General features: G+C 49.4%; 1 protein-coding gene across 2 annotated transcripts; it reads right to left on the reverse strand.

The window, feature by feature from the left end:
• Nucleotides 1-380: 380 nt before the first annotated feature.
• Nucleotides 381-12267, reverse strand: ZCCHC3 (zinc finger CCHC-type containing 3). 2 transcript variants are annotated; one of them, XM_067707743.1, is made up of 3 exons: nucleotides 11922-12267; nucleotides 7074-7280; nucleotides 381-5290 (listed from the first exon to the last, which is right to left on the reverse strand). In XM_067707743.1, exon 3 carries the CDS (start codon nucleotides 3051-3053, stop codon nucleotides 1839-1841), a length of 1215 nt encoding a protein of 404 aa, XP_067563844.1. In that variant the 5' UTR covers nucleotides 3054-5290; nucleotides 7074-7280; nucleotides 11922-12267; the 3' UTR covers nucleotides 381-1838. The 2 variants fall into 2 exon arrangements, with proteins under 2 accessions (XP_067563844.1, XP_067563843.1); XM_067707742.1 differs by having other exon boundaries at nucleotides 381-5346.
• Between the last annotated feature and the right edge of the window lie 7741 nt (nucleotides 12268-20008).

Raw genomic sequence — 20008 nt, forward strand, 5'->3', positions numbered from 1 at the left:
TTCCCACTGGTTTGTAATCTCCTGAGGGCAGTCCCTCTCAGTCATGTTAGTACCATTCAGAACTGTGGTCTCAAACCTGGCTGCCCATCAGAGTTGCTTGGGGTGCTTACTAAAAATAGTTCACTCACTCCAGTGATTCCGATTGCTGGGAACTGAGTTAGGACTTAACACTTTAGTTTTAACAGTATGCTAAGTGATTTTGATGCAAAGGTTTAGGTAACAATTCCCAAGGGCCTGGGAAAACATAGTAGGTGTTAAGTGTTGCCTGCGGGCTGGAAATGTATATGCAGAGTAAACAAATGGTGTGTGGGAAGCCTGGGTTGAACTACGGTCTGTGAACCTATGCATCTAACATTTTGAAAGGAAATAGTGCAGCAGTGTTAGCAATACAAAAGATAAATATTTATTCAGAACAAAACTTTAAACAATCGATTTTACATTCTAAGCCACAAGAAAATAGCAAAACATAAAGGAAAGACAAAAACTAAAAGAAAAGCAGTGAACTGTCTTTTCTACTTTAAATTGATAACACTTAGTAGACCCAATGCCCTCCAGCTTGGCCTATTTCCCAAGTACATTTTAGAGTTAACAGCTCATTGGAATTCTGTTTTTCTCCTGAGAGTCCGGAGGTTGCAGATGAGCTCCAGTCGGCTGCTTCTCTGGGGACGCTAGCTATTGAGGCTAAGATGCAAATGCAAACCTTTACTCAGGAGCACCTCTATTTCTCACTGATGGCAATGAACGGGGAAGGGGAAGGCCACAAAGGAGCAGGGCCACTTTAATCCAGATATGGTACCCCAGGGGGCAATGAGTACACCCTGGATTATGTTCCTTTGTCCCTTCCGTATCTCCCAAGTATTCTGAAGCTCCTGCCAAATCTTCTGCTTCCTTCCCCAGATGATTTCTTAGCATTCCCCTGGGCTTATTATTCTGGAAAGAGCAGACTTTCTGGGCCCTCAAGTGTTGAGGAAAATGTTGTGAGGTGTGAGAGGTAGTGGAATGAGCACCGGGCTTGGGGTCAGGGAACTCTACTCTAGGCTAGCTCTGGCACCAGACAGCTATGTGATTTTGATCCAGTCATTTAACCTCTCTGGTCTTGTTTCATCTGTTGGAAAACCAGTGGATTGGTCTAGACCAATTTTTAGGTCTTTTCCAGCAGGAAAATTCTAGATTCCATGATTCTGTGAAGAATGGTTTCTGAGCCACTGAAAGCGCTGTCACAAAGTCCATGCATTTTAATGCCATAAGAGAGGCCCTTGGCCACCATTCAGAGCCTATTGACTCAGGTTACATACACTTCTAACAACACTGGTTTCACAAATTCTCAGACCACATAGATTAGAAGCAGCAAATTAAAAGGGGACGGGATGAGCTGCAAAAGATAGACACCCTGACAGAAGCCAGGGTCAACAATGTTCTCAATTCAACAAACATTGATGGAGTGCCGACCATGTGCTAGGCCCCTACCTAGCACTGGGGCACAAAGATGAGCAAGGCAGCCGGAAGAATGAAAATCCGGGGAGAAGACAAGGGGTGGGGAGTAAAAAGTACCAGAAAAAATATCTCCAAATACAAAAATGAAAATAAATTTTAAACAAGGGAGGGGAGACATATCTGCACACTACAGTTCTCGGTCGGTAGTCGTTACTGATGACAGAGTCACCAAATTCAGGAAAGGCTGAAATGGAGTAAACTCAGTTTAGGAAGGCAAAGTGAGATGTCTCTTGTAGTTTTAAGAAGATCTCCTTCAAAAACGATAAAAAATGGTTTAAAAAAAAGTTTTGGCACTTAAGAGGGGTAAGCTGGCTCTGTGTTCACCCTGGCAGGCAGGCGGGTGTTCAGTGCCCGGCCACGCCGGTTAGTTGAGCTGCCACAGAATTGTGAACCGCTTTGGGACACTGGGCAAAGGCGTGTCCTCGTTTGCCACAGAGGTTACACACGATGCCCTTCCGGCAGTAAGGGCTCAGGTGCCCCTCCTCCCCGCACCTGAAGCACCTGTCCTGTGTGCAGCTGCCACTCATGTGGGTCCGGGAACCACATTTAAAGCACGTCTTGGGCTGCCCCTTGTACCAGCTGTAGCCCCTCTCGGCCCCCAGGAAGAAGGCCCCCGGCAGGTGCCTGACCCCGCCCTCCCCCTGGCGCAGCTCGATCTCGCACTTGTACTCCCCGGTCCAGATCCCAAACCTGTCGGTCACTTTCACCGGCACGGCCAACACATCGCAGTGGCGCTTAAGCCAGGTCACGATGTCCTCCACGTCCACCGTCTCGTTCCGGAAGAGGATGAAGAGCGTCTTCAAGCTGGACTTGCTCCGCCCCAGCACCACAAAGTTCTCCCAGCAGTCCTCCTGCTCGCGCTTCTCCTCGTAGACGCGTAAGAATAGGGCCAGCTTCTCCGCCGAGCGGAAGCTCACGTCGAACTCCCGGCTGCCAGGGATCTGAATGACCGCGTAGATGTCGCTCGGGTCCATGCCGATGGAGCGCAGGATGAGCGCGCCCACCACGAAGTCCCGGGTTGGGCAGGCGCCCTCGTCTCCCTGGAAACAGATGCGCACGAGGAAGCGGCCCTTGCCCGGGCCCGCCGCGGGGCCAGCCGGCGTCGCCTGCTCGTCCTGTGGGGGCCGCTCGGCCGCGTCTTCGGCCGCGTCGGGCTTGGCCGGGGCCGCCATGGCCGCCACTTCGGCCTTCTTCCTCCTGCCCGCCTCGGCTGCGCCCTTCTTCTTGCGGGCGTCCGTCGCCTCGCCGGCCGGGTCTCTCCGGCGGCCCTTCGGGTCCCCGCGGCCGGCCGGGGGAAAGTCACCGAGGCCCGGCGCCGCCAGGCCCGCGGGGACGCTGAGCCCGCCGCGCGCGCCGTTACCGCCCTCCTCCTCCCGCCGCGGAGGCCGCGACTCGCGGAACTCGCCCTTCTTCTCGGCCAGGTTCTTCACCACCTGGGCCCAGCCCATCTTCTCGCGGCCGCCCTCGGCCTCCTCGGCCCGGGCCGCCGGGCGCGCAAGGGACAGGAGCTGCGTCCGCCCCCGCTTCCTCTCCTCCTCCGCGCCGCCGCCGGTGGCCATTTTACCTCCTTCCCAGCATCCTCCACTCACTCCCGCAGCCAAAGGGCGCCCATGGCGCGCGCCCGCCCGCCCGGGGCTGTGGGGGTTTGGGCTTTTTTTTTTTTTTTTTTTTTTGAAATTCGACGCTTCTCTCCCCCGCCCCGCTAAGGTATTTACTTGCGGCGCTCGGCGGTCAGCGGCCGCGGGCCGGGAACCCCCTGGTAACGGCCAGGCCGCGTTTCCGTTAGTGCTCGCTCCAACCCTACCTCCTCGGCACCGAAGTGGGATGCGGAGCTTGGATCGCGTCCCTGTCCCTCGCGAGGTTTTGGCAGCCTTGGGCCTCGCTCTCGAGGATTTGGTATTTCGCAAGCGGTCCTCGATGATTTCATTCAAGCAGGTTTACTAACGGACCACAGCCCGAAGGCGGGAGAGAGTTGAGGAAGATTTCGCCCATTTTGTTTTCATTTTTGTACCTTTTCTATTAAAAAAACAAAGACAAAACTTAGCCCTTCCTCCTCCCAGAGCAGATCACAATGCATTATTTTTCCAACGTTGGATTATGGACATTTTCAAACATACAAAAAGTGGAAAGAATTTTGCAGTGAACATTTTAACTATTTTATCTTTCATTAAAATTTTACTATACCTTATCACACTACGCCTGTATCCATCACTCCTTATTTTTTGATACATTTCCAAGTAAGTCATACTGAATTATTTTTTAAGAAGACCTCCATCATATTCATGATGACAATTATATTGAGCGCTTAAGTGTTCGATAGTGTTCTAAGCACACTGCAAGCTTTATCACATGGAATCTTCCAAAACAATGTTGTAATTATACCCATTTTACAGGAGGCAGGGGCTTGGAGATGGGAGTTAAATCATTTGGCCAAGTGGCAGTGTTAACAGGCAGCCTCCACGCATAGGTGGCTTATACTTCTACTTCTTTGCTCTGACATTTTGGATAAAGGACTCTTTGGATCAGACTCTCCAAGAAACGCCTTCACACAGATTCCCTAACTAAAGTTAGCACTGGACGCAATCCTTATTCCTACCTCATCTGTCTCAACTGGTGCTTCAGAAGCATTGATAAAATTTGGGTAGTTGAGGGGGTGGGGTTAATACCACCTTTTGTCATCTTCTTTTCTTTACCATAGCTGCTTGTGTTTCAGGGTGCTCCAGTGATCTTTCTGGGTTTAGTGAAAGAAAAGGATTGTGGACTCAGGGAGACCCTAGTTTGAATCTGACTGCTTCAAATCTCAGCTTTGTCACGTGGGGCCAATGACCTCAGTTTTCACAGCTCAATTTGCTCATCCATAACAAAGGGATATTAATATCTGTAAGGAACGGCACCGAAGACGGAGGAGAGCTTAAACAAGCTTTATTTGGGTACGCTCCCGGACGAGGTTCACTGGTCCGAGAGAAAGGGGGCCAGAGAAGTCGCGCCCGGGCGAGGGTTTGGGCAGAATTTATAGGGGAAGAAGGGAAAGGGGTGTGGTGAATCCGGGAGGGCGCAGAGTAGTCCTTATTTGGTGGTCTCTTCGGGTATCGTGGCAATATCTGGTGCTGGTCGCATCAGTCTTGGGACCGTTAGTCCCGCCCCTCAAAAGGCGGGAAGGCTGGGCCGGGTGGAAAGTCACCAGGTCAGTTCCTGGGACTGGGTGGGTGGGAGCTCTGGGCTGATGCAACCTGTGAGTCTGATTGCGTTCCCCTGCCTCGGGCCAGTTGGCCTTACATCCCGACATCTTTGGTGTAATGGGGTGGCGTTCTGATCTCTGGCTACTTCCTACTGAATGGGGGCATCAAAAGGGGAGTTGAGCGACCAGAGGTCCGAGGGTTAAGGGAGACCAGTGGGGGGTTCTGTAGGAAGCAAGGTGTAAGGGCCGAGGAGCATTTGGTTTGTGGCCACCCGAGAAACTTCCTCCATGTGCCTGCGAAGGAACCTAAGAAAACAGGGAGCAAGCATGAACAAGATACAGATGAGAATTAAGGGGCCTAAGATTGGTGTTAGCCAGGTATAGAGGGTGGATCGCCACCAATCGGGAATTGGGGAGGTGGACTGTTGGGTGTTTGCGTTGGAGTTCTTCGCTTAAGTGATGGAGGGCGTTTACGTTGTCTTCGATGAGTCCTGTTTCATTGATGTAATAGCAGCATTCCTCCTGTAGGAAGAGGCAGGTACCTCTTTTGTTGGCCGTCAGGAGATCCAGGGCTCGTCGATTCTGGAGAGCGACTCGGGCTATGGAGGTGATTTGGCGCTGGAGAGAGGAGATGGAGGCGGCGGAGGCTTCAATGGATAGCTGGAGTTTATGTTCTAAGTCGCGGGATGTCGAAACACTATGTGTCAGAGCTCCCCGCCCCACCCCCCCGCCCCGAGGCCTGCAGTGACCAGGGAGGAGGCGAGAGAGATGCCTGCGACCAGAGGAAGAAAGATAGCTCTTTTCCGTCGGGTAAAGGGCGGCGTGATTAGCGAGGAAAATTCGGCTTGGCTATACAGTGTGAGTTGTGGGATGAGAGTAACGGGGATACATGAGAAGGGGGAAGAAGAATTGATCTTTTTTGTGAGGGAACCATTGCACCACAAAAACATGCCTGGTGGTGCTTCAATTGATGTGTTTACCGTGAGGGATGAACTGCAAAGAAGCCCAGTATCAGCTAGATTTGGGCGACTGCCGTAACAGATGGTGAGATTTTTTTGAATCAAGGAATATGGGGACTTTTAACGGGGAAAAAGGTGGGTTTTGGGAGGTGTAGGAAGTAGAATTGAAGGGCTGGTCGAGTGGGACAGCAGCCAAGTGTGGCCGGCCAAGCGAGGCACATAGAAAGCAGTCAGAGATGTTACCTATTCCTGTGTGGTTGAGTATCTGTACTGCTTGACGGACGAGGGTCAACCAAGAAAAAGGATCCTCTTTGTGTTCGGGGTGGGGTAGTTGATGTCTTAGGGCTTGTTCTGTTTCCTGGATGGCAGTGGCTTGTTTGCTCAACTGTTGGGTAACTTTGGGAATCAAGCTAATGTAGGAGCGAAAAATCTTAAAAGACCCTACAGGATAAGTATCAGTTGCCCATCGGTAAATTTTTCCTTGTACCCCTTGTCCCCATCTTGTATCCCAGGGATCCTTGATGTTAAGGGATAGGCTACCCCTGCCATCCTTGGTACTAGGTAAGATTGTCAGAGTAAGTCTGTAGTGCCTAATTTTGCCACGTGGATGTTACATGAGCGGTAGGGGCACCCCCCGTATGTGTCTGTCCACCAGTGACAGTAGTCTTTAGTTTGGTTGTAGGTGAAACAGACAACGGGAGATTCCTGGCCTAGCCAATTACCTTGCCAAATTAAATGTGGGAAGGAAAAGTTAACGGTCACCATGGCCTGGCATCCGCCTGGTTGGCAGTCTCCTGTCCCCAGGACCTGGGCATGGGCTCGACCATCAGCTTGCCATGTCCCGTGGATGTAGAAGCGCCATAGGGACGTCTGATGAGTCCTGGGTGGCAGGAGAAGTAGCAGGAGGAGAGGCAGGGCGGTGGATAAGCCGTAACCTTGTGGGACCCAGCGGTTGGGTTGACTAGTTTTCTGAGTTGGGGCCACTTTAAGATGGGAGACATGGTACCAGGAGGAGTGTCCTAGAAGTATGGCCACCGTGAGGGTGGTGAGGACCACTGTATGAGGGCCTGTCCACCGTGGCTTAAGGGATTGGGAGTGTAAGTCTTTGAGGAGGACACTATCTCCAGGTTGTAGAGGGAGAGAGGAAGTTTCAGAGACAGCCACTGTCGGTAGATGACGGTCAGCATATTCGCGGAGAAGACAGCGAAGCAGGGAGAGGCAGGGAAGGTAGGAGGCTAGGGGTGGACTCTGGGTTGGTAGGTCGTGAAGGAGGAAAGGGCGGCCGTAAAGTAGTTCAAATGGACTGAGGCCAGTAGGAGTCCGAGGTGAGGCTCGGATTCGGGTAAGGGCTAGAGGAAGCAGGTCGGGCCATGAGACATGGACCTCAAGGGACAGTTTGGTGAGGTGGTCTTTTAAGATCCCATTGGAGCATTCAACCTTACCGGATGATTGGGGGTGGTAGGGGATGTGGAGTTTCCAGGTGATCTGGAGAGCCTCGGATACCTGTTGAACCACCTGAGAGACAAAGGCGGGTCCATTATCCGACTGGATGGAGACCGGCAGACCAAATCGGGGGATGATGTATTGAAGCAGGATGAGGGCGACCGTGTCTGCCGTTTCTCGAGTTGTTGGATAGGCCTCGATCCAACCTGAAAAGGTGTCAATGAGAGTGAGCAGATATCGGAAGCATTTGCAGCGAGGCATATGGGTAAAGTCGATCTGCCAGTCTTCACCAGGCTAATGTCCACGCATCTGGTGTGTAGGAATTCGGGGCCGTAGGCCTCCTTGTGGGGAGACGGATGCGCAGGTTTGGCAGGCCATGTGAGTCTTTGAGATGGCTTCTCTAAGTCCTGGCAGATGAAAGAGGGGGTCCAAAAAACGGAACATTGCTTCTGGACCAATGTGTAAGGATTTATGGATGTCTGATAGGCCAGCTGCTTGGGCCAGAGGTAGGGCAATTTTGTTGTCTATAAAAATCCATCCTTTGTTGTCTTTGTGTCCCCCTTTTGAGAGTAAGGCAGCTTCCTCGTGTGGGGTATATGTGGGTTGGGTAGGACTGGTGAAAAATAGGACTGGAGCTGGAGGATCCCCTTTTGTAAGCTCTCGGGCCACGGAATCGGCCTTGGAGTTACCTTGTGCTATTGGGTTGGATGGGAGTTGATGACCCCTGCAATGGATAACTACTACTTCTTTAGGAAGCTGGAGGGCCTCCAGTTTTGCAATGAGGGAAGCGTTGACCACTGGGGATCCCTTAGTGGTCAGAAATCCATGTTCCCTCCGTAGTGCTGAGTGGCTGTGTGCAATGAGGAAGGCATATTTAGAGTCTGTGTAGACGTTAACCCTTTGGTCTTTGGAAAGGTTAAGGGCTCGTGTAAGTGCGATCAGTTCAGCCTTTTGGGAGGTCGTTCCTTCTGGGAGGCTGTTAGCCTCGATAATAGTTGAGATAGTTACCACCGCGCAGGCTGCCCGTCTGGCATCCGTCAGGACCGAGTATTGAGCTGCCATCTACGAAGAGGGTGCAGTCCGGGTTTGACAGTGGAGTATCAAAGAGTCCCTCCCTCGGCGGGCTGAGGGCCTCTACGACTTGGGGGCAGGAGTGGGAAGGGGAGGTCCGGGTGTCGGAAATGGGCAAGAGGGAGGCCGGGTTTAGGCGGGGGTGGGGGGGGGTGGGGGGTGGGGGGGTGCGGGGGAAGGTCAAGGGAGATAGCAGTGTTTTCGATGAACAGCAGGTGGAATTCCTAGATGCGAGAGGGACCCAAGAGAGAGAGAGACTTGTGGCCTAGGAGGTCGACCAGCCGGTGGGAGGAAAGCACGCTTAGTGGGTGGGCCAGGGTCAGTTTGAGTGTTTGTTTGGTCAGTTCGGCTGCCGCTGCTAGGGCCCGAAGGCATGGTTGCCATCCCCGAATGGTTGGGTCTAGCTGTTTGGAGAGCTAAGCCACGGGGCGGTAGGAAGGCCCTACAGGCTGGGCAAGGAGTCCAGTGGCTATTCTGGCCCGTTCATCCACAAAAAGGTGAAAAGGTCGGTTTGGGTTGGGCAGAGAAAGGGGAGGAGAAGATATCAGAGCGTTACGGAGGGTGAGAAAGGCCTGTCGAACGGCGGAAGGAGAGGTGAGGGGTCCTTGAGGGGTTTCTTTAGCGGCTAGATATAAGGGTTTAGCGAGGAGAGCAAAGTTAGGGATCCAGTGTCGGAAAAATCCTATAAGGCCCCAAAAGGAGAGAATTTGTTCCACTGTTTCCGGAGGCTGGAGTTCACGGATAATCCGGGTGCGTTCGGCTGTTAGACCTTTTGTGGTAGGGGTAAGGTGGAGCCCCAGGTAGGTTACAAGAAGTTACAGATAACTGAGCCTTGGCTGGGGAGACCCGATAACCAATAACCGCGAGAGCCAAGGCAATTAAGGAGATCTGCAGTGTGTTGTCTTGAGAGGCTGAGAGACGGGCTACAAAGGAGGAGGTCATCTACATATTGAAGGAGTGTGCTGGGGGTAAGGGAGCAGGAAGTGAGGTCCCGTGCCAGCGCCTGACCAAAGAGGTGAGGACTGTCGCGGAATCCCTGGGGAAGAACTGTCCAGGTGAGCTGACTGGAAGTATGAGTATCCGGATCCGTCCAGGTAAAGGCGAAGAGGAAATAGGAGTCGGGATGTAGGGGGGATAGTGAAAAAGGCATCTTTGAGATCCAGAACCGTAAAGTGGGTTGTGGATGGGGGGATATGGGAGAGCAAGGTGTATGGGTTTGGTACCACTGGGTGGAGAGGAATTATGGCTTCATTGATTAGTCGGAGGTCCTGGACCAGGCGACAGTCCCCAGAGGCCTTGCGGACAGGCAGGATGGGGGTGTTGCAGGGAGAGTCAGTGGGGATAAGTCCCTGGTTTAGGAGTCTGGTGATAATTGTAGGCCCCTAAGGTGAGTCTCAGAGATGGGAAATTGGGGCCTTGATGGAAATTTGGAGGGGTCCTTTAGGCGGATGAGGACGGGGGAATGGTGTGTTGCTATTATGTGCTTAGAAGTATCCCAGACTTGGGGACTGATTGGGTTCGGTGTGATTGGAAGAGGGGGATAGGAGGGGGAGGGTTCTAGAGACAGGCCGAGAAGAGGAAGCAGGAGTTGGGAGGAGGGGACCTTAGGGTCAAGTCTAACCAGTTGGAGGGAGGCCCCTAAGTGGAAAAGGACATCTCGGCCTAGCAAGGGAACTGGGCAGGATGGTAAGAAGGAATGAGTAAAAGGGAGTCCTTCGATATGACATGGAAGTGGACCGGTCTGGAGTGGGAAGGATGGTTTGCCATCAATACCCATGACCGAGATCTGGGAAGGAGAAACTGGCCCGGAATAGGTAGGCAGGACCGAATAGGTAGCCCCCGTGTCCACCAGAAATGAGATGGACTTACCTGCTACCTGTAGCGTTACCCTGGGCTCGGCGAGGCTGATGGGGATCTTCGAGTCCGGGCGCCGTCAGTCATCAGCCAATCCCAGTAGTTCCGAGTGGTAATGCCGTTGGGACGGCCTGCCCCCCGCGTGGAGACGCTGAGGGAGGGCCAGTCGTAGGGCAGTCACTCTTCCAGTGGCCCGTTAGCCCGCAGCTGGGACAGGGCTTAGAAGGAGGTCGGGGATTGGGACATTGGCGAGCCCAGTGCCCCTCTTTTCCACACTTGAAGCAGGCCCCTGGTGGGGTTGCCTTCGGCGGGTTCCGTGGATGTTGTCCATGGGAGATGGCCGGCCGCAGGGCGGCTACGAGGGCTTGGGTCTGGAGGGCCACCTTCTGGTGCATCCGAGCCTGTCGGCTGGATTCTGCCAAATCCTCACGACCATTATAGACTTTAAAGGCCATCTTTACCAGATCTCGAATAAGGGTCTGAGGGCCATCTTCTGCCCGTTTTAATTTCTTTCGGATGTCCGGGGCTGATTGGGTAATAAAATGGGTGGCTAGGACCGTTGCCCCTGCCGGGGTGTCGGGATCCAGCCGGGTGTAGAGAGTTAAGGCCTCTGTAAGGCGATTGAGAAAGATAGCTGGATTTTCGTTAGGTTCTTGGGTTATCTCTTTTAGTTTTTCAAAATTAACCACCTTATGACCGGCAGCCTGCATGCCAGCCAGGAGGCATTGGATCATGAGGTCGCGTTTACGACGGCCATCCTGGCCGTCCTGATAAGTCCAGCCTGGATCGGTGTCAGGTACGGCAGTCGCTCCGACAGGCATGGAGTTGTCGGTAAGGTGAACCTGATCTGCATGGTTTCGGGCAGCAGTTTGAATTCTTTCCCTTTCGTCAGGGGTTAAGGTAGAGGACAGAACCACAAAGATATCGTGCCAGGTTAGATCGTAAGCTTGAGAGAGGTAGCGAAATTCTTTGATGTAGCGGGAAGAGTCGGCAGAAAAGGAGCCTAGTCGCTTTTCTATTTGAGAGAGATCTTGGAGGGAAAAGGGAACATGAACTAGAAGGTCTGGGTCCTGGGAGTCGTGGTGGTGGGAGCCCGTGTGTGAGCTGACTGGCGAGGAGAGGGGTGATGAGAGAGAGAGACGGAGGGAGAGGAAGCGGGGGAAGGTGGGGGCAAGGGGGAGGTTGCCGGGGGGAGCGGGGGAGCGGTGGGGGGCGATAGAGTGGGCTCAGGAGGGAGAGGGGCCGGTCTAGGGTAGGGTGGGGGTTGGAGAGGAGCTCTGGAGGGGGGAGAGGCGAGAGATTCGGGACGGTCGGTTAGTGGGGAGGAATCATCATCCAAGGGAATTGAGGTTTTGGATGGAGGAGATGTTTGTTTGGGAAGGAGGATTTGAGAGGTAGAACAATTGACGCAAAGGGAGGGGCAAGAGCGCAGAAACCAAAAAACCTGGACATAGGGGACCTCAGACCATTTGCCCGTCCTGCGGCAGTAATTATCTAGATCACGGAGGATGTTAAAATCGAAAGTCCCTTCAGGAGGCCATTTGGATTGATTGTCTAGAGGATATTGTGGCCAGGCCACAGTGGAATAGAAAATAAGCCGTCGGCGACGGAGATCTTGGGAGAAACCGAGGGCTGTAAAATTGGCTAGGAGACACCCCAGGGGCGTCTTAGGATCTGGTTTCGATTGTGAGGTTCCCATGATCCCCAGTCTGTCCCTGAGTGAACGGAGAGGGAGACAGGCGTCCCTGGTCTCAGTCTCCAATTCACGGCAGATCGCAGGGCGGTCAGGCGATTGGGACGTCTCCACAGTTGCCCGAGGCCCGGAGAGAGAACGAAGAAGTCCCTGACGCGGCCGTGATTAGGGACAGGAGTCCGGTGGGCAGGGACTCTGGGGGTCGGAGGAAACAAGGGAGGGGACTTACCCCGTTTTCTGCCGGATCGGGTGGATGAGTAGAGGTTCCCTGGTTGTCTCCTGGGGGAGGGGAGGAGCGGCCCGCACGGTAATCCGCGGGGTTTGGTACCCATCCCGGGTTTCGGCACCAAATGTAAGGAACGGCACCAAAGACGGAGGAGAGCTTAAACAAGCTTTATTTGGGTACGCTCCCGGGCGAAGTTCACTGGTCCGAGAGAAAGGGGGCCAGAGAAGTCGCGCCCGGGCGAGGGTTTGGGCAGAATTTATAGGGGAAGAAGGGAAAGGGGTGTGGTGAATCCGGGAGGGCGCAGAGTAGTCCTTATTTGGTGGTCTCTTCGGGTATCGTGGCAATATCTGGTGCCGGTCGCATCAGTCTTGGGACCGTTAGTCCCGCCCCTCAAAAGGCGGGAAGGCTGGGCCGGGTGGAAAGTCACCAGGTCAGTTCCTGGGACTGGGTGGGTGGGAGCTCTGGGCTGATGCAACCTGTGAGTCTGATTGCGTTCCCCTGCCTCGGGCCAGTTGGCCTTACAATATCTACTCTCAGAGGACGAATGTGGAGGTCCAAGGAGATAACCTGTGTCAAAGAGCTTAGTCCACAATGGGTTTCCAGGGAAGGTTATTCTTCCTTTCTACCGGTGTTGGATTTTTTCCTATTTCTCTTGCAGCTCTGCTTAGCATCTGGGAATCCCTGTGAGTTCTTAAGATCTTTCCCTTTACTCGGATTCCAGTACTAGTTTCAGGAAGACAGCATCTCCAACTCTTGTGCTATTTGACCTTCCGATTCCCTCACTTTACAACTCCCGACGTGCTCTCATCCATCCCTTCTCTGCCACACATCCCCAGGATCGTACTGGGATCATTAACCAGAAGCATCAAAGTCTTAGGTTCACACATTCCACTCTTTTATTCTTTCTGCTTGCCTGCTCAGATCTTTCCATGGTGAGGGTATTTACATAGCCAAACCGAACCTATGTATTTTAACTAATCTCTCTTCCTTCTCCTTCTTCTTCGAGGTTGTCTCAGCTATATTTGGATCCGCTGTATAAATTTTAGAACCAGCTTACTAAATTCCAGGAAACCACTTCTGGGGATTTTAATTGGGTTTGCATTGCATTTATACAGAATTGCCATATTGTAATGCTGACTCTCCCCATTAGTGACCCTCCTGGATTTCTCATTTATGTAAGTCTTATTTTATGAATTTCAATAACATTTTATAGTTTTCTTCCTAAAGATTTTGTAGGGCATTTATTCCAAGGTGCCTTGGTTGCTGTTGTAAATGGTATCTTTAGAAATCACATATTTGTTTTCAGTATTTAAAGGAAACATAATTGAATTTTTTGTATTGAACTCATATCTAGCAACAAGGCTGAACTCTTTTAAGATTTCCAATGGCTTTTGGAATCAATTTGCTTTTCTATGTTGACAATCATATTGTCTGCAAATAACGAAGGTTTTTTTCTTTTTCTGTTTAGATCTTACACTTTTTCTTGTCTTACGGCACTAGACAGGACCCCTTATGTAACCAACATATATTAGGCATTTTTGTTTTGTTTCTGACTATTAAAATATCTGTTTGTATTTTGAAAAGGTTTGATCTGTGGACTGGGGTCTGGCTCCATCTCAATTTTACTAACCATATCTTCTTCTATCATAAGATTTTGTTGGTATGGGTATGGCCATTCTTTCCATCAATGCCATTTTTCTCAAGTCAACTTTTGCAGATCCAGGTTTTCTATATTCTCTTTTTACTTTTATTTCTTGTTGATGATCACTATGAGCACTGTGAATTGGATAAAAGACTGAACACTTATATTTATTTCTCACTGAATTTATTCAAAAATTGTCAGCCATTGTCCTCAGCAGTGCTCCAGCAGTCACCTTGGTCTATTGCAGAGATCACTGAACCAGGAGGTGCGGGGCCAGGCAGGTATCCTGCGAGCAAACCTGTGCAGATGGGCACCGAAGCCATCTGAAGATGGCAGCCTTTACTCATTTCTGGCAGATTATCACCACAGAGGGTTATCAGAATTGGTCAGTTTGGCATCTCAGTCTGGGTTCTTATGGACAGAGTTTTGGAATTTGCGCTATTTTTAAAAAGCTAGTTGGGAGACTGGGGAGGAGGCATGATTTGAGGTGGACTTTGAAAGAACAGGTTCTGAAGAGCAAGAGAGAAAAAAAGTCTGTGGGTTAGAATTATTGTTCCTATTCACAGATGAGGAAATTAGGCTCGATCATGGAAGTGAGTTGCCCAGTGTCACAAAGCTTGTAGTAGCTTAGTGATTGTCAAAATCTGAACCCCCATCAGCCCAACTCTAAAGCTTAATGGTTAGCCACTTATGTGCTTCTGCCTCATGTCTGTGAAATGGAGATAACCATGCCTACATCAAAGTTACTGTTTACTGACAACTTACATTCATGGTTGTATTAGCACACAAGCTAGGCTCCTTTTTTTTTTTTCCCAGATGCTGATTACACCTGTTTAATTAATTAACAATACAACAATTTTAACAGGGTAACATGGTCCAGAGAAAACTGTTACATTATGCACTTGATATTTCATTAAAAATTTTTCCTTAAAACTAAAAGGTTTCATTATAACAGATACATTTCAAATGTACTTTATTAAATCATTGCTAATTAGAGCCTAAGCAATTATAAAGACATTACACAATGATATTCAACCAGAAGTTATTTTTTCTGGACATATAGACATATTAATGTACTTCTGTTGAAAAATTTTAATCTCCAGCAAAAATAACTGCATGTAGACATTATTCTGTTTTCTGGGAGAGGTCTGGGAGGACAATAAAGGGCTGGGTGTGTTTATAAGAATAGGCCAGTAGCTGTTTCCATCAGGGAGGTGGTACTAATCAATATTGAGACTCAATACTCAGATAAATTTCAGGTTAAAAACATTTGTTAAGATAGGTGATAATTGGGCTATTTTTATATTGACAACTGAGACAAAACTATAAACTGTCAGTCAATGTTTAGGGACCCAGAACCAAGAGGGCCTTATGGTGAGGTCGGCAGGTAAATAATTAGCACATACAAATCAAAGACTCTGTTCAGGACAACCGAGCCACACCCACTGCCTGATGGACAGGATTCACCTATTAACCTCATCACTTTATAGAGTCTGCCTAACACGAGAAAGTCCTCCAAGTTCTGATAGCCAGATACTGATAAGAAAGGCTGTTGAAACTTATTTAATTAGACACATTGAAGTACTACTGCTATTAGGAGTCTGTTTATAAAGATTTTCCATCATACATTATTACAATATTTTTTCAGGTAAAAACCTTGGTTTCAACTGTTACAGTCATAAAAGTATTTCCCCTGGGATTTCCTCCACATAGGGAAGTTATCCATATAATTATTTTTAAATAGTCTTCCTAACTTTGGGAAACTTTGCCCTCCCTCCAACACACACACACACGCCATGTGTGTGTCTTCTTCAGTTACTTTCATCAGTGTTTTGTAGTTTTCATTGTACAAATCTTTCACTTCTTTGGTTAAATTTTTAAAACATTTTATTGGCGTATAGTTGATTTACAATTTTGTGTTAGTTTCAGGTGTATAACAAAATGATTCAGTTATACATATACATATATTCATTTTCAGATTCTTTTCCCTTATAGGTTATTACAAAATACTGAGTATAGTTCCCTGTGCTATACAGTAGGTCCTTGTTGGTTATCTATTTTATATATAGTAGTGTATATATGTTAATCTCATCCTCCTAATTTATCCCCCCCACCTTTGGTAACCATAAATTCTATGTCTGTGGGTCTATTTCTGTTTTGTAAATAAGTTCATTTGTATCTTTTTTTTTTCAGATTCCACATATAAGTGATATCATATGATATTTGTCTTTCTCTGACTGACTTACTTCACTTAGTATGATCGTCTCTAGGTCCATCCATGGAAATGAGATCGTGAAATGGTCAGCCCATGTGCCCAGTAAAAATTCTAATACTACAGAAGAAGGTAGAGTGGATATTGGAGGCCATTAGCAGTCTTTACCACAATGGTGCTAGTCAGTCTTTAAAACGAAACAGTGAAGTAGGCATTATTATGCCTATTTTACTGACAAATATATTGAGGTTCAGAGAAATGAAGCAACTTGCTTAAGGGTGAGCTGGGATTGGAACCCTGACTCATGTTTGACTCACCATGTTCTACTCCCTCCCCAATGAAATTGTTCCTTTGTGAGTTTTGCTGCTTCTCTTTTGTTTCCTTCTCACTCGGTAGTGCAATGTTAGCATGGATGTCTACACTCTCTGGGCTGTGAGCCTTCCTCCAAATTCTTATTCTCTGGCATAATAATCATGTCCCAGAGGGAGAAGATCGTGGACTTGCAAAGGCTGGGTGCTGTGGGGCCACATGTGTGAGCTGTTACTTCAGTATTTGCAACAGATGTTGGAAAGCAAGTCTATAAACTGCAACCTCTTCATGAAAGAGCAGTGTAGCCAGCCGACCCAAGAGAAGGAGGCCAAGGCCAAGAGAAGAAAAGGCCACTTGACTCTCAGGGTCTGGACCTGAATCAACATCAGCCTATTCCATGGGAATGTGAAGCTGGTAGAGTCCATGAAGGGGACATGATCAGAAGCCCAGTATTATGTCCACATGGACAAACTCTTTGACATTTTTCTGAGACCTGTCTTGGCATTGAGTGTGGCTGGTGCACGTGCATGGGGAGCGAGCTGGAATACAGGTACAAGAGCACCTTCTGTGATATCATCAGGTTGTACTGGACTCTCAGCAGACACTGCCAGCAAAGGAGCACCTTGCAGAGTATGACTTGGGGTCCAAACTGATAGTTTCCAAGATGCTCAACTGAAGATGCCAAATCTATCCCATCAGCATGCAAGCAAATCCTATCAGGCTACGCACATTGATTCTGGCTCTTTAGGACGGCTTGACTAAGTTTGTCCTCCTATATCCTCTCACCACCAAGTGGGTCCAGGAGGACACCCTGTTGGACATCTTCACTGTGCTCAGGGAACCCAGAGTCTTGCAGACTAGTATTGATGATATTTCTTCATCCAGATTGACAAGGGCTCACACAGATGTGGCCAAGCTGAAGATGGCCCAGGAATATGACAGGGCACCGTGGCTTGCAGATGCACCACTCTGATCTCTGCCTCTCTCGTTACATGGCATTCTCACTGTGTCTGGGTCTCTCTTATCTTCTTATAAGGACATTAGTCATATTGCATTAAGGGCCCAGCCTTTGCCAGTATGACCTCCTCTTAACTAATTACATTTGTAACAACCCTAGTTCCAAATAAGGTCATATTCGAGCTTCCCTGGTGGCGCAGTGGTTGAGAGTCCGCCTGCCGATGCAGGGGACACGGGTTCGTGCCCCGGTCCGGGAAGATCCCACATGACGCGGAGCGGCTGGGCCCGTGAGCCACGGCCGCTGAGCCTGCGCGTCTGGAGCATGTGCTCCGCAACGGGAGACGCCACAACAGTGAGAGGCCCGCGTACCGCAAAAAAAACAAAAACAAAAACAAATAAGGTCATATTCTGAAACTCTGGGAAGGACACGAATTTGGGGGGAACACCATTCAACCCAGTGCACTGTTGACGGCTTAAACGCAGAGCAATGACACACAGCACTAGCCCCAGGGTCTGTAGTTTGTTCAGATGATGAAAAACTCAACTTACCACAAGGTTATCTGCCACAGCCCCCATGAAGCCATGTTTGTCTGCAAAGCCAGGCTTGGCCTGGCAACTCCAAGTCACCCCAGGAAGTTATGCTTACACTTAGGACCGGATAGGATTCGAAGAGGGAACAGAGACAACTGAAGAATAGCACCCATGTGCAACAAGAAGACAACAGAGAGATGAGACCTGGGCGTGAATTCAATGTTGTTCTTTCACATGTAGCTTTCATTAGAATGTTTCTGGCCTGAAAGTACCAGAAAACTCAACTCACAATGGCACACCCAATAAGGTGATTCGTTATTTAACCTCCAGTACTTTCTAGATACGTGACAGGATTGGTTAATTTAATGACTCAGCATTGCTATTAAGGAACAAGTTTCTTCAACTTTCTTCTTCCATTTCCAGGATGTCCTCTTCAGCTAACTGTCCTCACAGTCCCACAATTCCAGCAATGTCACACAGATATGATGATGTCTAGTAATAGACAAGGGAATGTTTTTCTGCAATGTCTTTTTATAAAAGTGTGATGACAGTCTTTCCCCAAAGTTGCTGAGTAGACGTCCCACTTTGTCTCCTTGGTCAGACTTTTATCCCATGCCTATAACCAAACCTGTAATGGCAAGGGAAATGGGCCCACCAAGCCTAGCTCAGACCAGTCATGACTACCAGAGCTGGAACTGGAGCTGGAACTGGGGCTGGGGCTGGGACCTGCCTCCTCTAAAGCAAGTGAGCACCTGAACAAGATGAGGGTCCATTAGCTGGGATGAAGGGGAGGAATGGCTGTTGGGTAGGCAACCCCCCAGGTCCACCACATACTGCTACCTCCTCCTTCTTATCGGTTTCCTGGCAGAACTTCCCTGCTGCAGCGCTGTGGCTCTGCAAATGGGGTGCCTGACATAGTGCTTCCCTCAGCCCTAGGGGCCGCTGGGAGGGTCTTGATTGGCCAGAGTATCCATGCTGATTGCTTTTGCCATAGCAGTCCCTTCTGTTGACCACAGCGTGCAGTACTATTTATAACATTTTCCTATGATTTTTAAGAGGGGGAGAAGGTTGGGAGCTCTGGCCTTGTGGTCTATAGTAACATTCCTCTATTAGAGTGTGAGTGCTTTTAAATTATTTGCTCCCTCCAATTTATTTTTTAAATTAATTAATTTCCAATTTATTTTTTAAACTGGAACGCACTTTAAAATCTGTGCTCTATCTAGCAAATCTGGGGTGTGGAGAGAGAACTGGAGTGGGGTAAGCATGGGAGCTGGTACTGTAGTCCCAGAGTGAAAGTGGGGTATATATTTGTACGGGTGGTGGTAGTAGTAAGCAGTCTTATTCCAGATTACTTTGAAGGTATTGCTGACAGATTTGGTTGTGGGATGAGGATGAGTCAAAAGATGAGTTAAGAATGACTGCAGGGGAACTCCCTGGAGGTCCAGGTCCAGTGGTTAGGGCTCCGCGCTGCAGGCAGCATGTTTGATCCCTGGTGGGGGGAAATAAGATCCCTCATGCCGTGTGGTGCGGGAGAGTGGAGGTGGAGAATGAAAAAGAATGACTCCAGAAAAAGAGTTGCCACTTTGAGTTGGGGAAGAATGCTTTTGGGGAAATATTCAATGTTAGAGTTGCCCCTTAGGCGCCCAGGTAGAGATGTTGAATAGGCAGTTGGATGTATGTGTCTGGAATTCAATGGAGAGGCTAGAGCATTGAGTCTGGGAGGCATCTAGAGTTGGCATCTGAAGTCACAAGACCGGAAGGGAGCACAAATGTAGTGAGAATGGACAGAGAAAAAGAGAGGGCTCGGTCTGAGTCCTGGGGTGACCTGGGAGTAAAGGGAGAAGAGGAGAAACCAGGAAAGGAGAAGAGAAGTAGGTAGGAAGCAACACAAGAGAGTGGTTTGCTGGACACCAGTTTAGAAAGTGTGTCAAGGAGGGAGTGATCTGTTGTGTCAAATGCTGCAGACAGGCTCAGTAAGATGAGGGCTGAGAGGTGACCGTGGGGATTAGCAAAACGGAGGTCACTGGTAGTGTTGACAAGGGCAGTTCCAGAGGAGAGGTGGAGAGTGAAAGCCTGACTGAACAGGCGGAAAGGAATGGGAAACAGTAGGCAAACCTCTCTAGAAGTTTTGCTGTAAAGTGAAGCAGAAACAGGAGGGTAGCTGGATGCTAAGTGGTCACTTTTTTTAATAGGAGAAATTAAAATATGTTGGTAAAGCGATGAGAATAATACAGAGGAAGGGGTGATGGAGAAAACGGGGAGAATTGCCCAGGGAATATCATAGAGAAAATGAGTGAGGACAGGATTCAGTGCACAATTGTAGGAATCGGTGTCAGTAGGCAGTTTACACATAGTCTCAGGAGGGAGGCATGTAGGTGGGTAAATGAAGTGATGTGAAATTATGAGTTTACTAAGCCCCGTGATTTTCCTCGTAAAATA

The sequence above is a fragment of the Pseudorca crassidens genome, chromosome 15 (genome assembly GCF_039906515.1).
Source record: "Pseudorca crassidens isolate mPseCra1 chromosome 15, mPseCra1.hap1, whole genome shotgun sequence".
Taxonomy (NCBI): Eukaryota; Metazoa; Chordata; class Mammalia; order Artiodactyla; family Delphinidae; genus Pseudorca; species Pseudorca crassidens.

What these genes read in the sequence shown, in the direction of transcription:
- ZCCHC3 (XM_067707743.1), bottom strand. Translation starts at nt 3,053, where the DNA reads ATGGCCACCGGCGGCGGCGCGGAGGAGGAGAGGAAGCGGGGGCGGACG.